The sequence below is a fragment of the Filicampus tigris genome, chromosome 17 (assembly GCF_054856515.1).
Source record: "Filicampus tigris isolate MCC_2025a chromosome 17, RoL_Ftig_1.0, whole genome shotgun sequence".
NCBI lineage: Eukaryota > Metazoa > Chordata > Actinopteri > Syngnathiformes > Syngnathidae > Filicampus > Filicampus tigris.
In genome coordinates, this window is record NC_141233.1 from 15,396,750 (window position 1) to 15,414,736 (window position 17,987).

General features: G+C 50.6%; 3 protein-coding genes, 1 long non-coding RNA gene and 3 other non-coding genes across 11 annotated transcripts; 2 read left to right on the forward strand and 5 right to left on the reverse strand.

Annotated features, from left to right (window-relative positions):
• Positions 1–71: 71 nt before the first annotated feature.
• ssh2b (slingshot protein phosphatase 2b) lies at positions 72–9,941 on the reverse strand. Its single transcript, XM_086012519.1, is given in 17 exon segments — positions 72–1,134; positions 1,136–1,857; positions 2,581–3,358; positions 3,461–3,661; positions 3,739–3,885; positions 3,948–3,994; positions 4,129–4,257; positions 5,082–5,175; positions 5,272–5,466; positions 5,546–5,611; positions 5,691–5,756; positions 5,814–5,932; positions 6,020–6,084; positions 6,199–6,311; positions 7,226–7,269; positions 9,149–9,472; positions 9,926–9,941. Coding segments are annotated over 16 exon segments (3,093 nt in total). The 5' UTR covers positions 9,212–9,472; positions 9,926–9,941; the 3' UTR covers positions 72–890.
• A 203-nt stretch (positions 9,942–10,144) lies between these two features.
• nsrp1 (nuclear speckle splicing regulatory protein 1) lies at positions 10,145–12,827 on the forward strand. Of its 2 annotated transcripts, none has more exons than XM_086012522.1 (7): positions 10,145–10,243; positions 10,704–10,794; positions 10,884–10,940; positions 11,017–11,145; positions 11,226–11,433; positions 11,926–12,028; positions 12,124–12,827. In XM_086012522.1, the coding sequence occupies exons 1-7, from the start codon at positions 10,224–10,226 to the stop codon at positions 12,701–12,703; spliced, it is 1,188 nt and encodes a 395-aa protein (XP_085868648.1). In that variant the 5' UTR covers positions 10,145–10,223; the 3' UTR covers positions 12,704–12,827. The 2 variants fall into 2 exon arrangements, with proteins under 2 accessions (XP_085868648.1, XP_085868649.1); XM_086012523.1 differs by lacking the exon at positions 10,145–10,243 and adding an exon at positions 10,559–10,605.
• Positions 12,828–13,042: 215 nt separating this feature from the next.
• LOC147133612 (uncharacterized) lies at positions 13,043–14,802 on the reverse strand. Its single transcript, XR_015081861.1, has 6 exons — positions 14,570–14,802; positions 14,390–14,465; positions 14,134–14,202; positions 13,896–13,944; positions 13,671–13,713; positions 13,043–13,470 (listed from the first exon to the last, which is right to left on the reverse strand). It is a non-coding gene; the product is annotated as an uncharacterized LOC147133612 (long non-coding RNA).
• Positions 13,545–13,617, reverse strand: LOC147133613 (small nucleolar RNA SNORD65). Its single transcript, XR_015081938.1, has one exon. It is a non-coding gene; the product is annotated as a small nucleolar RNA SNORD65 (small nucleolar RNA).
• On the reverse strand, positions 14,017–14,089 carry LOC147133614 (small nucleolar RNA SNORD65). Its single transcript, XR_015081937.1, has one exon. It is a non-coding gene; the product is annotated as a small nucleolar RNA SNORD65 (small nucleolar RNA).
• Positions 14,280–14,351, reverse strand: LOC147133615 (small nucleolar RNA SNORD49). The gene has a single exon (XR_015081940.1). It is a non-coding gene; the product is annotated as a small nucleolar RNA SNORD49 (small nucleolar RNA).
• A 78-nt stretch (positions 14,803–14,880) lies between the features above and the next one.
• On the forward strand, positions 14,881–17,710 carry LOC147133616 (ras-related protein Rab-34-like). 4 transcript variants are annotated; one of them, XM_086012527.1, is made up of 11 exons: positions 14,881–15,274; positions 15,508–15,617; positions 15,800–15,891; positions 16,139–16,204; positions 16,308–16,409; positions 16,526–16,590; positions 16,663–16,714; positions 17,045–17,126; positions 17,229–17,319; positions 17,398–17,505; positions 17,593–17,710. In XM_086012527.1, the coding sequence occupies exons 2-11, from the start codon at positions 15,570–15,572 to the stop codon at positions 17,652–17,654; spliced, it is 768 nt and encodes a 255-aa protein (XP_085868653.1). In that variant the 5' UTR covers positions 14,881–15,274; positions 15,508–15,569; the 3' UTR covers positions 17,655–17,710. The 4 variants fall into 4 exon arrangements, with proteins under 4 accessions (XP_085868653.1, XP_085868651.1, XP_085868650.1 ...); XM_086012525.1 differs by having other exon boundaries at positions 16,526–16,714; XM_086012524.1 differs by having other exon boundaries at positions 17,229–17,505.
• Positions 17,711–17,987: the final 277 nt, after the last annotated feature.

The following is a 17,987-nucleotide window of genomic DNA, read 5'->3' on the forward strand; positions in this document are numbered from 1 at the left end:
AAATGACTGAAAGCTCGCACAGCATAACTCCAAGGATAATACTCTTAATTAAGCATGGCACTAAGTCCTAATGATTGGTCATTTTCAATCCGTTTAATGTTCACAGTAGAAGGACATGATAAAAAAAAAAAAAAAAACATTAAGACTGATAGCTTTAAATAAAATTTTAAAAAGTACTTCAGGCACGCATACACGCAGCTTCCTACTGTCACATGACCCAGCAAGACGCAACCTCAGAACACATGCAACAAAAACAACAAAAAAAAAAGATTAAAGTGCATGTATGACAGAACACACAGAAGCTTCACTTTCCACACACTCGCACGCGTACTAAAAAAAAAAAAAAAAAAGAAGATAAAAGTTGTGCTTCACAACCTCACAAATTTAAGGGATTCAAAAATGTAAAAAGACTTAAAAGGTCACATGACATCCCAGTGCACTAAGCATGTAACGCACACGCGTTGAGTGGCATCAGCACTTGAAGAGGGAGGCGGAACGTTTCAGGTGTGCAGCTCACACGCTTCTGAGGTACGGCGTCATCAAAAATCTACAAAAAAAAAAAAAAAAAAAACAACAACGACGACTCAACAAACAAGTTGCTCCTGATTGGCCTGCCGCACGACCGCGTGACCTGACTGTGATTGGCCGCATTCACGAAGCGAGCGGAGCAGGAGGAACAGCCGGGCGGTCGGGGACATTCCAGCAAAACGTCGCTTGCAATCTCGAAACATCAAGTAGAAGAAGAAGAAGAAGAAGTAGAAGAAGCGGAAGAAGGAATGTGTTGTCGCTTTCACCTTATTCCAACTGGGCTCATTTCACCTTCAAATATCCTCCAAGGTCACGTCGCTTAAGGCAAGAGGCACTGCTGTTGTGTAGCAAGGCGCGCATGTCTACATGGTGTGGTAGAGTGCGCTGAGGGTGTTTTTCTTGAGGCGCCTGACGGGGTGACTTCTTCCGTACTGCTGTCTGGAGGCGGAGAGCGGCGGACTGGACGAGGAGGACGAGGAGCGCCGGGGGCGGCGTGGGCTCTCCGCGTCGGCCGCGGCCACCGCCGTCCGCTCGGCCGACGAGGGGCCGCCGCCGTGGACGCGCTGCTTCTTCGGGTCCTCGGCTCCCGACGGCTCCGCCGAGGGGGGCGGGGGCGGCGGCGGCGGCGGGGGGGGCGCGGCTCAGCTCCCACTCGCCGAGGTCGTCGGCGAGCAGCTCCAAGCAGCCCAACTTGGCTAACGAGGCCGAGCGCTTCATCTGCGAGGGCGGGGTCAGACCGGCCCGGCGGATGCGAGCCTCCGCCTCGCCGGCGCGCCGCCGCGCACCTCCTCGCTTCCGGCTGGCCCTGGCCACGCCCACGCTCACCTGCTGCAGGAAGGCGCCCAGCTGGCGCAGCGTTTCCCACGTCTCCTTCAGGATGACGCCGCCCCAGCCCGGGCCCGGGCTGACGGCGGGCAGCCAGTCGCTGTCGGCGTTCCCCGCGGCGCATTTGCCGGCGGCGGCGGCGGCGGCGGCTGCTGCGATGGGCGGGGCGGAAGTGCGGCGCTGAGAGAGGCAGGGACTTCCTGAGTGTGAGGGCGGGGACGAGGACAGCGAGGGGCTGCGGGACTCGCCGCGACGGTCCCGCTTCATGTGACGCTCCAGCTGGCGGGTGACGCGACGCACCGAACCTCGTGTCCAATCCCTGTAGAGACGAGCGTCCTCCTCCCCCTCCTCGTTCTTCACTTCCCGCTTCGCGCTCGGACAGTAAACATCTCCGTCGTCCGCTTCCTGATCAGACTTCCTGATTTCGTGGCCCCCGCGCTCGAATGGGCCGAGCTTGGACTGCACGGCCAGCTTGGTTCCGGCGACCTGAGCGGGAGCCGCCGTCTGCGCCCAAAAAAAAAAAGCTTTGAGTCGGGGGGGATGGAAAATGGGCAAAGTCCAAATTTCTACAAGTTGTGCTTCGACGCGATGAGAGGAGCGGTGAACACCAAGGAGGCTTGTCAGGGCGGCAGATCAATGAGTTGATGAAATGCCAAGAACGACTTAAGGTAATTAAAACACTCAGCGCCAAGGTCGGCTTATGTCGTTTGCATTCGCGACACTCCTGCAAAAACTCAAAGGTCTGAAAATCATCTGACGATATTGCGACGGTAAAATTAGCAGAGAAAAGTCGAAAAGTTTGATTGCTTAAAGTGGAAGTCAAGCCAAACACATTTTTTTCCAGAATATGTTCCCAGCAGGCCCACTAGTTGAAACACATTCGGATTCATTTTGCGTTTGTGGAATAAAGTGTAAATGCACTCGTTTTTAGCCATCTCTGGGGCGGCCATTTTGCCTTCTGTTGACTGAAAATGACATCACAAGTGCTCACAACAACCAATCACGGCTGACCTATTTTCTGAATCTGAGCCGCTGAGTGCATTTTGAATCCGAATGCTGTGTTTCAACTAGTGGGCCTGCTGGGAACATATTCTGGAAAAAAAATATGTTTGGCTTGACTTTCGCTTTAAGAAGTGTTGAGTTCTTGCACTATGTTGATGACAGAACGCAAGTACGCCAGTCGTTTGCACACTCCGAGCGAGCGTGCGCAAGCCTCGCTCGTCTCACCTTTTTCTGGGACTCGTCCCCAGCAAGGCCGTCGGCGGGCGGCGGCGAATGTCGCTGCGCGCTGCCGCCGTCTTGCGCCATCCCTTTGAACTTCTCCCTGGCACTGAAGAAGTTGATGTGGTCGCTGTGACCCACCAAGGCGCAGGGGGACATGAGGGTGTCCCCGGCGGCGGAAGCGTCCGGAGGGGAGCAATGGGATTTGCAGACGGGCGACGGCGGACCGGCGACGGCGCCCAGCGGCGAGATCTCCGCTTCTGGCACCGAGACGGACGCCCACGAGGACAGCGGCGGCGGCGGCGGCGACGGGGCGGTGGAGGGCGGCAGGTGGTGCAAGGTCGGCGGCGGGTGGGGCTGCCCCAGCGCGACACTCCGCGCCACCGTCACGGCGTCCGCGCGGGGGAGCCCGGGCACTACGGCGGCGGCCGTCGGCAGCGGCGATGTGCAATGATGCCGCGCGCCCTCCGGGGGCTCGCGTAGACCGTTGGAGAGCAGCGGCGAGGACGGCGCGGGGGCCTCGTGCGGCGGCGCCGCCACACCGTGGCACGGCGGCGAGCTGAGCGGACGAGACGGGACGTCGGGCCGGCGGGCGCCGCGCGCCGCCGCCCGGCCGGATCCCGGCGACTCGTTGGCGCAGGCTCCCGGCGGGGCCGCGGCCTGCTCGCGGGGGTCCGAGCGGCCCAGGCTGCGCGGTTGCGGGTACGCGTCGGACAGAGGCTGGTGATGCTCGGACAGGTCGCTGTCGGAGTGAGAACGCCAAAGCTTGTTGTGCCGCTGCTTGCTGCGGCACGACAAGGATGTTCTTTAGGGTGACTTTTCTCAAGCGCGGCGTCAACATCGGCCGGACGCGCAAATGGGAGTCACCGGCTCCCGCGTCACTCACCTGGCCAGCAGGATGCCCTGGTACTCCTCCAGCTGCCTCATGAAGGACGGGTTGGGCTTGGTGACGGCCCGGCGCTCCTTCACGTAGTCGAAGGCCTTCCTCAGGTCCCAGCCGTACTCCTTCATGGCGTACGCGATGACCGTGGCCGCCGAGCGACTGATTCCCATCTTGCAGTGCACCAGGCACTTGGAGTCGTTCTTCCTGCGAGCGAGCGGGTTAGCGACCGCGTGGCGGCGCGAGGCCCGCATTCTTCCCAGCGGCGGCCGGCGGGGACTTACTTGGCCCGGGCGATGAACTTGAAGGTGTCGTTCCAGTAGGCCAACAAGTCGGTGGCTTCCTCGTCGTACACGCGGATGTTGTGGTACTCGAAGACGCCCGGGAAGAAGTTGTCAATCTCCCGCGTCACGTTCAGGATGTAGTGGACCCTGCGTGACAAGACTCCGGTTCACGTCTGCTCAAAAGTCACCCGGCGGACTCGTCTCCTCACCCGCTGTTCTGCAACTCCTCCAAATTGGACGCGTTCCACTCGGAGCCCTGGAGGAAGCGAAAGCAGTCGCGCCGATAAGCCAACGGGCGCCAGGTCATTGTGTGGAATGGAAGCGGGGTGAGTTATTCATCCTTTGGTCGATCGGAGTCAGCGATTCCGCGTCAGCGTTTATCGAGCCTACCAAGAAGACGTGGTCAAAGATCTGCGTGGGACTGTCCATCTGGCCCAGGATGACGATCATCTCGTTGTCGATGAACTCCTTGAACTCCCGCAGGGTGCACGTCATGTGCATTTCCAGCTCCGTGCGAATCTGCGCCACACGCGGAAGCAAGCGTGTCGAACATTTGCAGGCTGAGCCAGCAGGTGGCGCCGAAGACCCCGACGGGAGTTGCGCATAATCTCAGAAGGATTGCAGTCGGCCAAGACGGACGGACAAGTCAAAAACACTTTGGACGCGCGTTCCGATTACAGGGGATGGGCAGGTAAAAAAAATAATAAAATAAAATAGTTGAAACAGGGTATTCTGATAAATATTGTGTTTGTGGAGTAAGTGTTGATGCAATCGTTTTTAGCCATCTCTCGGGGCGGCCATTTTGTCACGTCTGTCGACTAAAAATGACATCGCAACTGGACGAAGACAAAATGGCCGCCCTCGGTCAAAATCAAAATGAATCAGAATGCCGTGTTTCAACTAGCGGGCCTGCTGGGAACATATTCTTGAAAAAAAAAAATGGTTGGGTTGACTTTTGCTTTAAGTGGGAGTGATATGGACTCAATAGTAATCAATGGGGCTTTTTTGAGGCCGATTCAAATATTTGGCAGAAAACAATTCTCATACTTCATGAATCAGATGAGTAATTTTCATTTTCATTAAAAAAAAAAAAAAGAGAATAAACGCAAAGACTTATTTTATAATTAGTGGCAGAACTTTTGACTGCTTGACAAGACTTTGTCCTCTAGTATTTCACTTCATAACGGAGAGGAATTTGTCGAAAAACACGCATGCAAGCGTCATGTGAAGCATCGATCGTCATATTTTGGCCATGGACGAGAGATGTAAGCAGCATATGCGCAATCTCACCTTGAGGAAAAAGCCGATTCCCGTTTGGCTGTAAAGGCAGCGGCGTGACTCACCTCCTTGCAGGTGACGTTCTCCAGGTCTTTCTGCATCATGATTTCCCTCAGACTGCTCTTGATCTGGCGCTCCGTCATCTCGCGTTCTGTGGGCCTGCGAACGCACGCAGACGCGCATCGGGTGAGGCCATCGCCCGCCCGCCCGCCCGCCCGCTCGCTCGCCCGCCAACGTCGGCGCGCCTGCACTCACGTGTCGGAGAAAAGGACGGGGGAGTCGGCGCGGTGCGACTGCAGGTCCCGCATGGCGTTCCACTCGTTGATGCGGGCCTGGTCGGACGAGACCCGGCTCGTGTAGTAACTGACCCAGGTGAGGAACAAGCTTCCCGGGAAGTAGTTGTGACAGCGCGCCACCTCGCAAGCTTTGTGCAGCGACTGCAGCGCCGACCTGCCGGCGGGGGAAACGGGACGGCGCGCTCACTGGGACGTTTGGGACCGGCCCCGCTCGGCGCCGAGCGCCGACTCACCACATGGCCTGCACGGAGACGGGCTTGAACACGTGCACTCTGCAGTCGGCGGACACGCTGAAGCCTCTGCGAGGGAGAGAGACGAGACACGGTGAGGAAGGGCGCGCCGGCGAGGAAGAGGAGGAGGACGGTGGTGAGCCCATACCCGTCCCCGTCCAGATGGATCATGGTGTCGCTCCACAGGGGAAGTACCAAGCCCACGGAGCACGAGCTGAGGAGGGCGACTGACGTGAAAAGAGGCGGGACGCCCGACGCTGACGCCGCTTACCTGTCCACGGGACTGAAGTCCACCCCGAGGACCACGCTCTCCTCCGTGTCCTGCCGCCCGTTGGTGGACACCACCACCATGTAGCGCGTCAGAGCATGGGCGCTCTCCAGTCGCACCGCCTGCAGGGGGAAGCGCGCGGCCGACAGCTGACACACTGGCGTGCCTCACGTGCGTGCGCGCGCGTGTGTGGTTGCGTGTGCGCTCACCAGTTTGATGTTGTCTTCTGGTCTGAGGACAGTGAACATGGTCTGGAGATGCTGCTGGATGTCTCCTAGGGGAAGCGCAAGGGAGGTCACGCTCGTCAAACACATAGCTGACCCGTGAGCCGGCGCGGCGGGAATATAACTTTGGGAGCGAAGCAAAATTAAAAGCACGTCGTCTTCACCTGCATGTTTGCTGCGCAGTTGTGAGAAGCGGGATCCGCAAGGAGATGAGGAGCCATTTCCCCGAGGCAAGAAGAGCGCCGCCCCTTTCACGGTCAGGAAACTTTCACTGATGCTGGACACACCAGATCGATATTAGGAATGATGGCGTCATGTCGATGAATCCGATATCATTTATAAATTATTATATATTTTTTTTAAGTCAGTAAGACGCGAATGGACGTCGTATGCCAACTACAAGCTCACAGTTTGGAACATTTTGCTTCTAGCATTTTCAATGGTTTGGTCATGGACAAATTAAGAGTTTTCCTGATCAAATTAACGGCCGTTGCTACGACGACGAGCAGAATGTGAAATGAAAGCGTGAGGAAGTGGATGGGACACTTGGCTGCTGCCCTTTTGGTGAGCGGGTGGCAGACAAGAGGCAACAAAGCAAGCTGAGCCACATTCCGACTTGCGACCCGCACGCTGCACCGCCCTCTGCTGGTCACCCAGAGGATGACACCATCATTGAACCCACAAGTGCTAATTCAGCGTGTCTCTGTGCGGTTAGGTGTGTTCTTGTTACAGTGAGAGCGGATTCGTGGACAGTAAGCAGCTGCGAATATGTGTGGAGATTTTAATGAACTTGTTCGGTTCCGTTTTTTTATTTTTGTTTTATTTTTTACACAATGCGTTACTGTAAGCCATTCCGCTCAAACTACTGGCATCTCCACTTTGTTGCCACGCATACAGTCCACACTAGTAGAAAAAGTTGCACCCAACAATCTCATGAGGCCTAACTAGACCCCCCCCCCCCCCCCTCTGGTCTTCAAGCAAGCGTAAAACGATGACACACCCGCGACCTCCTGCAAGCCCCACTTGCGAAGTTCAATGGGAAAACGCTCAAATGTTGCAAAATCCAAAAGGAAAAAGGTTGTCTAATGCCAACCCGGGACTGACCCACAGTAACTTAGCTTATTATGTTCCGCTAACCAATACACGTTTTCCGAGTGAGGGAACCAATCCATTTTTCTTTTAAGGTCTGACCTGCGAGGTTGAGAGCGTCGATCATCCTCCCCGCTGCCACACTCCTGAAAGGGAAAAGAACAACATCAGTGCTGGCACAATTAGGGAGGTTCCGGACTATTTTTTTTTTTTTTCAGACCGATACCAGTAGGGGCACTCGAGATCATGATACCAAGTAAACAATACCACTAGTATTTTTGAGCCAGATAATTGTAAAGAAAGACCGAAACGTCCCAATAGAACACCTTTCCTTAAAATGGCATGAAACTATTGGCAATTTTCTATTTCCTATTTTACATTTGTTCTTAAAATACATCATTTGCACGGAACACATAATACAATGACGTTGAATGAGTGAATGAAAAATATCAAGTAGGCAAATAAAGTCCCAATCCAAATATGTGGTTGGACAATAATGTACATGACTTAAGAATTAAGGCATGAAGAAGAAATCTGACATCATGTTATGTTTTTGTTTTGTTTTTTGGGGGGGGGGGCAATTTTTCCTTTCCCTCCTGGGGGTTAAGGTCAGGGGATATTGTTAATATTTGTCAACCGTGGGCATGTGAAGCCCTTGGAGACTTTTCTGTGATTTTTCTGTGAAGGGCTATCGAAATAAAATTGACTCGACTGTGTTCCGAGCTGTAAATCAAGTGAACATGTTGTACACGTATTTGCAAGTCACAACAAATATGCGCTGCGTGCGAGGGACTGAGTTGGCGAGTAGCTGGGGGGGGTAGGCTGGAGATGGAGACGCGTCTGGGCTGGTCCACTCATATTTTGCAACTGCTAAGTTGTGAAGCTACAGGATTGATTAGACTGCATTGGACGTACAGTAACTAAGTACTAAAGTGGACATTTCTGGTGATTGTAATCATTCAGCCACAGATCCGATTGATTAATAGTACATCAATGACATGATGTCATCTCTAGTGGTCATCATCGAGGAATGATGGTCTCATTTCGACAAACATTTGTTCCTCCTCCCATCCTGCTTTTCTGTCAATCTCCTCATGTCTCCTCGATGGATTTTCTGATGGGAGGGGCTAGCAGGGGGAAACAGAGGAGCAAGGACCTAGGAAGTTCCAATTCAAGAAACGAGGCAAGCCTACCGTTTGACCCTGCAAGAGGTCATTTCTGCTGCATTGTTTCCCGTGGGAATTGGTTCAAAATGGAGGACCAGCATTCCAGAGCAGAACTTGATCAACTTTAGCAGTGACACGATCAATCAACGATGGAATCTTTGATTTTGAAATGTGTGTGTGGGGGGGGGGGGGTTGAGTCGCTCATGTTCCATTTTGGACAATAAGTTGTCAAATGAAATGACGATGTGAAGAGAAAGTGAATTTCAAATGAGGACAAAGTGCGTGCGTGCGAACGTTGACGACGTGTACGCGCCCGAGCACCCGCTCTCCTGCTTTGCATGCACGCGCTCAAGACAAACAGGAAGTGAGAGGCACACATGCAAAAAGGCTTTCCGACGCCAAACGAGCGTCAACGCGGGAGATAACTCTAAACCAACTACAACTATTACAAAACACGACGCGAGTGTAATTAAAATTGAACATTTTTGAATGAAGTCTTCAACTTTTCGCCCCAGTCGAGGCGGTTCATCCGACCGGAAGTGTCTCCAGAGCCCTCCCAAAAGTAGCAAAACACAAGCACGCTGTCAATATTCAGTTCAGATGTGAGGCTACGTTCGCCTTTCGGCCAGAAGCACGCCGACTTGTCTACAATGTTCCCATTCATGCAATAGACGAGTCTGTGGTGTGCTAGCAAGGAGAATTAGGAGCGATGAGCTACTGTGTTGGCGCATGCGCACGAGCACGAAGTCAAGCCCATTTGTGACAGGCGGCAGCCGCAATAAAACAAACAAACAAAAACAACTCCAAACACGAGAATGAATAAGGTGGAAGAAGACAAGACCGGCGAGCAATGTCTTACCGACACGCAGGGGCTGGAGGTGGCGCTGGGAGTCGGGGAACGCTGGACGGTCACCAGCGCCATTCAGCGAGCCGGACGCCGACACCTGAGCACCGAGAGCATAATAGCCGATGGGGGACGGAAGCAGGTGAGCGGCGGCGTCGGCTGTCATCGCCCCCTTCGTCCCTCCATGGCGGGGGGCGCGCTGGCTTGCTCGGGACTCTGGCTGCTCTTGGACCGCGATGGACTGCTCGAGTGACTGCTCGACGGATTCTCCCCTCCCGGCCGGCCGCTGCCTCTTGCCTGCTTCGTTCCGCTGAGCCGCGCATGCGCACTGTGGCCGCCCTGTTGCCAAAAGCATAAAACTTGCTCATGGAACCCTCGTCACGCACGCATATACTCACAGTGCACGGAATGCATTTTAGTACAGTAACTAACCAACGTCAAAGGGCTGACGACTAAATAATCACAACGAATTACAATTACAATGTAAGTTCCAAAACATTACACATTTACACACACACTATCACAATGTTCACAACTTCACAAACATGGATATGATATTAAATGCACATACTACTATACACATCAAGACTATATAATAAATAAATCTAAATCTAAATGTACTATTTAGCCATGGTAATGAGCAAGTATGCATTGTGTAGCGTAATGGCGCTATCTAGTGGAAGATTATAATAAAACTGTGGCCACCGCTTCAACAATTTATCATATCGTTGTGTTTAGTCACAAATAATCTTGAACATCATTGTATAGCGTGGAAGTAAATCACTCACTCACTCATTCATCCATCTCCGCTCTTCCGAAATATCACTCAATAAAATAAAAATATAATCTTGATCCCCTTTTGTCATGCACGGCAGTTGCACTTTCGCTACACATGAACAAACTCATGTCAGAAGAATTGACGAAAATACTAACTTTGTTGTATGTTGCTATATTGTTTTACGTATATGCCATTAATCCCCACACTAAATCACGAATATAACTTTGATTCCTTTATTTTTAGACAATTTGCCAGAATTACAAATGTGTCGAATCGTTACGCAATCGCAAGCGTTGAGTCCGAGCAGACAAGATGGCGGTGCCTGCTAAACAGTAAGTGCGAGCTAAAATGCTAATACACATAAGTCGACATTTTGGAGTAGGCTAGGATTTTAAAAGATTGGAAATGGAAGACTTGATATAATTAGGTATTCGTTACTTTTGTTCTTGGTCAAGCAGCTTGGAAATAGTTGCTGTCCCTGCTGCTAATTCGGCTAACTAACGATGTGCAAAATAAAGAACTGCAAAGAGGAGCACAAGTAAAAGAAAAAGTGATCACAAGAATCAACCTAGTGGGTATAACTTGTGCCCTTCTCCTCGTTTCAGCGGTCGTTTTTTTCTCTTGAACGTTTGTTTCCTTCCCCCCAGAAGCACAGATGTGCTGTTGTCACGTTTCAACCGAGAATTTGTTAAAGGTGCTCGTCAGGATTGTGTTTACAAAAATAGACATAGACATGACAAATAGTCATGAATCTTTTGTTCTTCTTGATAATGCTCTTTTGCACTCACTTAGGTACGGCCTCATCCTGCCTCAGAAGAAATGCTTGACAAAGCCAACTCGTCTCCAGAAACTTTCTGTGTTTGGCGATGACTCGGATGATGAGGTGGCACAATCAATCCACAAATGTTTACTTTGAATGCACCATGTCTCTGTTTAAACATGCAATCCCAATGAATGCTTGTATTGAATCAGACATCTGTTGGCAAGAGTCTGCAAAAAGAAGCAGCCAAAAAGAAGACGATGAGACAGGTGAGGCCGAGACCTCCTCGGTGTTGTCTTACCTTGTTACGTGATTGACAGGCTGGCTATTGATGTGCATTTACAGACTCAGCTGGAGATGAAAAAGGCCCTGGAGGAGGACAGCACAGTGTACGACTATGACGCCGTGTATGATGACATCCAAAAGCAGAGGCTGGACAACAGTAAAAAAGTTTTGTCGGGGGCAGATAAGAAGGTCACGTCATCACTCAAACCAACCTATGTGTTTTTTTTGGTGACCCCAGTGAATCACTTTTTTTTTTTTTGCGCCTACAGCCCAAGTACATCCATCAGCTTATGAAGGCGGTGGACAGCCGCAAGAAGGAGCAGGAGCGCCGGGAGGAGCGGAAGATCCAGAAAGAGCGCGAGGCGGAGGGCGACCAGTTTGCCGACAAGGAGGCGTACGTCACGTCTGCCTACAAGCTCAAGCTACAGGAGCAGAAGGAGGAAGAGGAGCGCGAGCGGCGCGAGGCTGCCATTGAAGGTTAGGTAACAAATTGAAAATTGCTCGCTTTTCTATTTCTGAGTTTCATGGTTTTTCTTACCTCCCCTCGACTTATCGAAAAAGTAATGAAAACAAGTTTTGTGTCGTTTTTGTTCCGCTATTGCTTTTAAACTGTTTTTTCCTCCCAACAACTTCCACAGAATTACTCGAGATGGCTCTTTTTTCTTTGCAGACAAGAACAATTGCTTACCATTGGAAAAAGGTCCCTTTTTGTCAAAAAGTACAAACACAATCCCCAATAAATGAACATTTAAATGGTCAACGAGTGAAGATTAGAAAAAAAAAAAAGAGCCATCAGACTGCTTGCCTTACCTGAGCCATTTGGGAGAGGAACGTTCCCCCCCGGTCAAAAGTCTTTACTAGCGCTTGGCTGCTTTGATCTGCTAACGCGACAAAATACATCCAGCAACGTCCAACATAAACAATGTGGCAGCTCTATGAAGGAAGCAATTGCTTTTTTTTTCTCACCAGCTGCTTTGGACGTGAGGAAACAAAAAGATCTGAGTGGTTTCTACAGACATCTTCTCAACCAGACTGTCGGAGAGGAAGCCATCCCGGATCGCTTGGCTAACAAGTACGTGTGGATGTGCGACTGTCTTCAGCAACACACTTTATGTACACGCACACATACATTTACCGGTACATTCTTTTATGTCGGCTATTGCGCAGAAGTCAAAAGTCTGAAGATGGAAGGTTGACCGAGACATCGCAAAGGAGTTGTGACATCACGTCAAGTCCCAGAAGTGACGGAGATGATGCTCGCGAGAAGCAGCACGCATCCAGCAAGACGCCCTCCTCCTCCTCTTCTTCATCGCATTCCAAACGCCATTACAGACGCAGGTCGCCATCATCAGGGAGTGACGGCGAGCGGGAGAAAGATATGCGCAGGAAGAGGGATCCAGACAAGGACGAGAGGCGAGACCGAGACGGCCAGAGTCATGGAAGCAGGTGCCGAGACGGGCCGAGGGAAAAAGAAGGCAAGAGGAAGTCACACCAAGATAAAAAGCAAGAGGAAGCGGAGGTGAGGAAAGATGATGCGGATGGGAAGGAAGCAGCTGGAGAAGAGAAGGGTGATGATGATGAGAAAGCTCGGGCAAGGAAGGATGAAGGCCAAACGGAGGAGACCAAAGTCGACAAGTTTGCCAAACGTTCCAACGAGCAGACTATGAGCTCGGCCAGAGATAGATACCTCGCGCGTCAGATGGCTCGCTCGACCTCCAAGAGCTACATCGAGCGCGACGAAGACTGACACGGTGCGCCAGAACACCCCCCCCCCCCCCAACAGTCCCCAAACTGCTTCTCACCCAATGTTCAAACTTCCACACATGTGATTTAATGTGCAATTTGAAATCCAAAATAAAAATCTGCAACTATTTGAGTGTGGTGCTCGTGAACCTTGCAAAAATGGCACCTTGTCTAAATTTCAACAGCATGTTCTTTTCAAAAGGGAGAACAAATCACTTTCACAGTATTTGTGGAATATGAATTGCCTCATTCACTGTCAGCCATTTTAGAGCATTTTGCCACTTAAGACCCTAAAGATATTGTAGTCAATGTCTACAGCCAATTTAACAGATTAAAGACACTCTTTTCCCCCAGGAACAAAGTTTAATATTCAGAAGCATTACAATGTAACGGTTTAGGGCTGAAATTGTAGCAAAAGCAAATCAACATGGCAAGTGGAGTAAATCTGTAGTGTGCAATTTGTAAAAAAAAAAAAAAAAAAAAGCCTTGAGTTCAAATTCCTTGCACAAGTAAACCATTTTTGGTCAGGCTTATGCAATGCAAGATGATCAACTAGGGATAACTGGTGAGGCACGAAGAGGCCAAGTTTAAAAAAAAAAAAAGCTTTGTTTGCATGTTTTTTTTTTGTTTTTTTTTTTAATTCAACTGTGCTCAAGGTCAGACACTGCATGTTGCAGAAAAAGCTTCAGATCTTTGCGTCAATGCAAATCTCTACTTGACGGCTGCAGCGTCCGTTTCCAGCGCGGCGGTCACAGTTTGGCCCACCCCAATCTGCACAAGAGAAAAGTCACAGTTGCTCCCAAGAAATCTGCAGTCAGACACCCTTTTAAGCACCACACATTCGTGTTCAGGAAAGCAAGTGTCACCACTGAACATCTGCCGGTAATTCCAGCTGTTTCACTTTGGATTTCATCACAACACGCCGAAAGTACCCCCCCCCCCCCCCCCCGCAAAAACCCTGCGACACTCACCTGACATTTTGTGCTCCCCAAGACTGAAGTGGAGGATTGGCACCTACACAAACAGAACCGCAAGTAGACGTCAAAGGAAAAAGCGGCGACAATGCGTTCCGAAATTTGTACTTAAGTCAGCAGTTGTTGCTACTGACATCATTTAGCTTTTAACTTTGCATCAATCATAGAGTTTGGTTATCACCTCTAGGGAATATATTTGGACAAGAAATGTGATCAACTTACTTGCAGCTTTTGAGCAGCAAAGGTGGAGATGACATCAGTCTTCAGGAAACTGAAGAAGAACAAACACTATAAATATTCACACCCCCAACCTCAGGTGTGCACAACGTTCTCTTGTTTCAACGTTCAGAAAACTGAGAGTCACCACTGAACATCTGCCGGTAATTCCAGCTGTTTCAGTTGCAATTTCATCACAACAGATTAAAAACAAATAAAACTTTAAAAAAATAGTTTTGAATACCTTGCGCGTCAGACTGGTACCTCCCAAAATAAGTGACTTTGTGGAACGTTCTCCATCTGGACACGTGACCTGTTGGGAGTTCAATAGACATTTCTCAGACAAATTTACGATTGCCAGCACATTTAAACTGTTGCCAAGGCGACTCAGAACAGTGATTACGAAACTTCGTCAGTTGTCGCATCGGACGGCACTTCCTATTCACACGTTTCATCATTGCCACGTTCGTGTCACGTCATTCAAGAGTAAAAAGGCTCACCTCAACTTTCGTCGCCAATCTCGAACACGTTTTTATGGCGACGTCGTCATGATGCGTTGCGCGAGCTGATGCCCACCTGACAACAAACACGCGAAACTCATCTTTGCGTTGCTTGCATCAACACGTGTCCATAAATATTAGGGATTGTGTATTTTGAGACGACCAGGGGCAAACGCTCACCATTGTCACGTTTTCCCTCGTCGAGTCCACGTGGTCAACAAAATGTTCAACTTTGGCAGGCAAAGTTAAAACACTTATCTCGCACGACCAACTGCGACGTTGGACTGTCATTAACTCGCTCGCTCTTTGTCGTTCGTCCCTCCAACATGACGAGCCAGGCTCTTTGTCGTTCTTCTCTCCTGCATGACGAGCCAGAGGAGAGGTCCAAGTGAAAAAGAACGAAAGAGCGACGACCGCGCTTTTTAAATAGCTCGAGTCGCATACCTATGACGTCACATCCATGTCCCGGTGTCGCAACAAAAAAAGAAGCCCTTTCCTCTTAACTGGATTGTACGAACATAAATACGTAGACGTTTGTGTCTAAAATTTTGTGTAATCTGGTAACAAAGATGAGATGGAAAACACAGCTTAGTCGTGATTGTAACATTTTGACGCCACTCATGTTTCCTCATTGATTCTTTGCTGATTGCTTGCGTCCGACTGCGCGGTTAGCGCCCCCATCTCGGTGCTGGTATTCTGTGAGGCCACACGGCGGCGCTGTTTGTTTTCTGCCAGCAAGAAGTGAATTTATTTGATTGAGAGGGAAGTCTGCTGACTTGATTTTGTGCGGTCAGCTGCTCTGCTTTTGTTTTCTACGCAAACTTTTCTACATCACATCTGGAACACTTTCTTTTCATCTTCTTTCTTCCCGGCCGCCAGCTTTGGGTAAACCTTTCCCTTTTCATCATCATGTTTTTTTGTGATGTGCCTTCGTTGCTGCTTACTTTGTTCAACAACACCCTCCTTAATATTTGACTTTAGGCAATTAGGTTCGGGTTTTTTTTTGGTCAAGAGAAGGGGGCGGGGGTGCTTGGATCACGTGGTTAGACCGAACCCCGAGTGGTCGCTCATTGGAAAGCTTTGCAACAAAAAATGCGTCGTTTTATCTCCTTTTTAAGCAAGTGACCTGCTGCCTGGACCTGCAGTAATTTGAAGTTGGCTCCGCTGCAGCAGCATCATCATGTTGCCTCCTGCCAAGAGCGACAGGATCATAGCACACCTGCCCAAGGTGACACACGCACACGCGCACAACGACCATGTAAGAACAACATAGCTAAAAACGCAATAACAATTCAACAATATAAACAACAACGTATTAACAAGGTAACGTGACACCGATGTAACAACACGATGTTTTTGCAACGCAAGAGTGACCGTTGATGTGGGCGTGGCGTGATGATGTCACGTCAGTGTTTCAGTCCTAAGGCGGCGCTGCAGACCAAAGAGATTTTCCATCCTCGGGTGAAGGCCGCGTGTCAGGCGTATAGGGAAGATGCTGTCAGGTGAGTTCAAAGGGCACGAGCCCTGTTCAGCGCACCTATTTTTGCCCATCTGCCTTTTGTTCATTCGTGACTTCAAAACGGCCTCTTTCCAAAGGTGATTTGTCTCAACAGTGGATGGCAGACTTGTAGTCTGCTGCCCAAATGAATTATTTTGTTTGGCGCAAAGGAAGACACAAAAAAAAAAAAGTCCTGAAATGAACTTGAGAAAGTGCAAAGTTGATGACACCTCCTTCCTGTTCTTCCGCAGCTTCAATGTCGCCAAAGTCATCGTGGTGGGCGACGTCTCGGTGGGGAAAACGTGTTTGGTCAGCAGGTAAGAAGCTGTTTCACAATTCGACACAGTACCATGGCCGATATTATATTCAAATTTCACCTCAGCACACAGGTGGGTACTAAAATGTTCATGTTTCCGAAAGGTTCTGCAGGGGAGCTTTCGACAAGAACTACAAAGCCACCATCGGCGTGGACTTTGACATGGAACGCTTCCAGGTGCTCGGTGTCCCCTTCAGCCTGCAGCTGTGAGTATGTGACACGTCATCACGGTCGCCATTGAAGAGGGAGGGGCCTAGCAAGGAGCCTTGATGGACTCCGTGGTGTGGCGGCTAGTAAAGAGAAGTGGCGCCGTGCGTTGCAGGTGGGACACGGCGGGCCAGGAGCGCTTCAAGTGCATCGCCTCCACCTACTACCGAGGAGCTCAAGGTGAGGGAGGCGCCTTGCCGTGTGCGTCTCCAAATCCAACGTGCTCCTTTTTTGTGTGCGTCGCTCCCGCAGCCATCATCGTGGTGTTCGACTTGAGCAGAGGCAGCTCCTTAGCGCACGCCAGGTGAGAGGACCTAGCAGACCTTTATCAAGCTCGCTTTTTCCTGCCATTGGCGGGATGCAACAGGACACTCCTTGAAAATAATCGTAATCGTGTGTGTGCATGAGCACCCGTTTGACGGGGTTAGTGGGAACATTATCGTTCAATCGTCAATTTGACAGCACCCCTGTTGACTCTGTCGCTAAGTTTTTATAAGCAAGTCAACATGAGAAACAGTTTGGGAGCAAGTACGTCTACATGAGTGGTCCCGTCAAGGGGAAGGACTAAAAGCAAGGTGCCTTCAATTGTGTCCTACGACTCCCGAAAACAAGTTGACTGTGTGTGCGTGTGCAGGCAGTGGCTGGAGGACGCCATGAAGGAGAATGACCCCTCCAGTGTTCTTCTCTTCCTCGTGGGTACCAAGAAGGACCTCAGTGTGGGTGAAAATGAAGAAAAAAAAAAAAAAGAAGATATTTCACACAAATCAAATCGCATCCAGTGTCCTCAGGTGATTTTTTTTTTTTAATTTTTCGGTCAGTCTCCCGAGCAGCTGGCTCAAGTCGAACAGGAAGCCGTCCGAATGTCGGAGGAGATCCGGGCCGAGTACTGGGCCGTGTCGGCCAAGTCGGGTGCGACGCATTTTAGCTCAGACCTTACTAAAGGTCGAGGCGACGTACGAATAAAAGGTCACTGCATGTCGGCCACAGGAGACGGCGTGAGAGACTTCTTCCTGCGCGTGGCCTCTTTGACCTTCGAGGCCAACGTCCTGTCCGAGCTGGAGAAGAGCGCGGCCAGGAACGCTGCCGACATCATCAGTGAGTCGCGTTACTCTCGCTCAACGACGACTCGACCCAAACTAAGCGCGCCCGCTCGCCTTTCTAATTGTGTTGTTGTCTTGTCAGAGATCACGAGCGGCCCCGCGGACGAGCGCGAGCCGGCCAAGAGGAAGCCCAACTGTTGCTGACGTCCCAACGCCAGTTGGCGTGTAAATAAAAAGTTGCCAAAGGTGTTTTCCTTGCATTCCCGTGTGGCTTGTTGACTTCCTGTGCGCGTCATGTGGCGCCGTGTGACTAATCTGGCATCTCGTGACCGGCGTGACATCACGCCTACCAGCTGCCGGGTAAATAAAAGGAAGGATTGTTTGTCGGCGGATGCTCATCGACTTCAAACTTTCAAGCGACACTTATTGGGTTAACGGCCGCGCACGTGACGAAGACGAGTATGCAGTCGTCTTTAACGCGACACTGCAGCACATTGTTGACCTTCCGGCCACACGAGTCACACGCCTCGCACATGA

What these genes read in the sequence shown, in the direction of transcription:
- nsrp1 (XM_086012522.1), top strand. Translation starts at nt 10,224, where the DNA reads ATGGCGGTGCCTGCTAAACA. An exon ending in AAAAGAAGACGATGAGACAG is followed by an intron (nt 10,941 to 11,016) that starts GTGAGGCCGAGA and finishes GTGCATTTACAG; the next exon opens with ACTCAGCTGGAGATGAAAAA. An exon ending in TGTCGGGGGCAGATAAGAAG is followed by an intron (nt 11,146 to 11,225) that starts GTCACGTCATCA and finishes TTGCGCCTACAG; the next exon opens with CCCAAGTACATCCATCAGCT.
- LOC147133616 (XM_086012524.1), top strand. Translation starts at nt 15,570, where the DNA reads ATGTTGCCTCCTGCCAAGAGCGACAGGATCATAGCACACCTGCCCAAG. An exon ending in AAAACGTGTTTGGTCAGCAG is followed by an intron (nt 16,205 to 16,307) that starts GTAAGAAGCTGT and finishes TGTTTCCGAAAG; the next exon opens with GTTCTGCAGGGGAGCTTTCG. An exon ending in GAACGCTGCCGACATCATCA is followed by an intron (nt 17,506 to 17,592) that starts GTGAGTCGCGTT and finishes TTGTCTTGTCAG; the next exon opens with AGATCACGAGCGGCCCCGCG.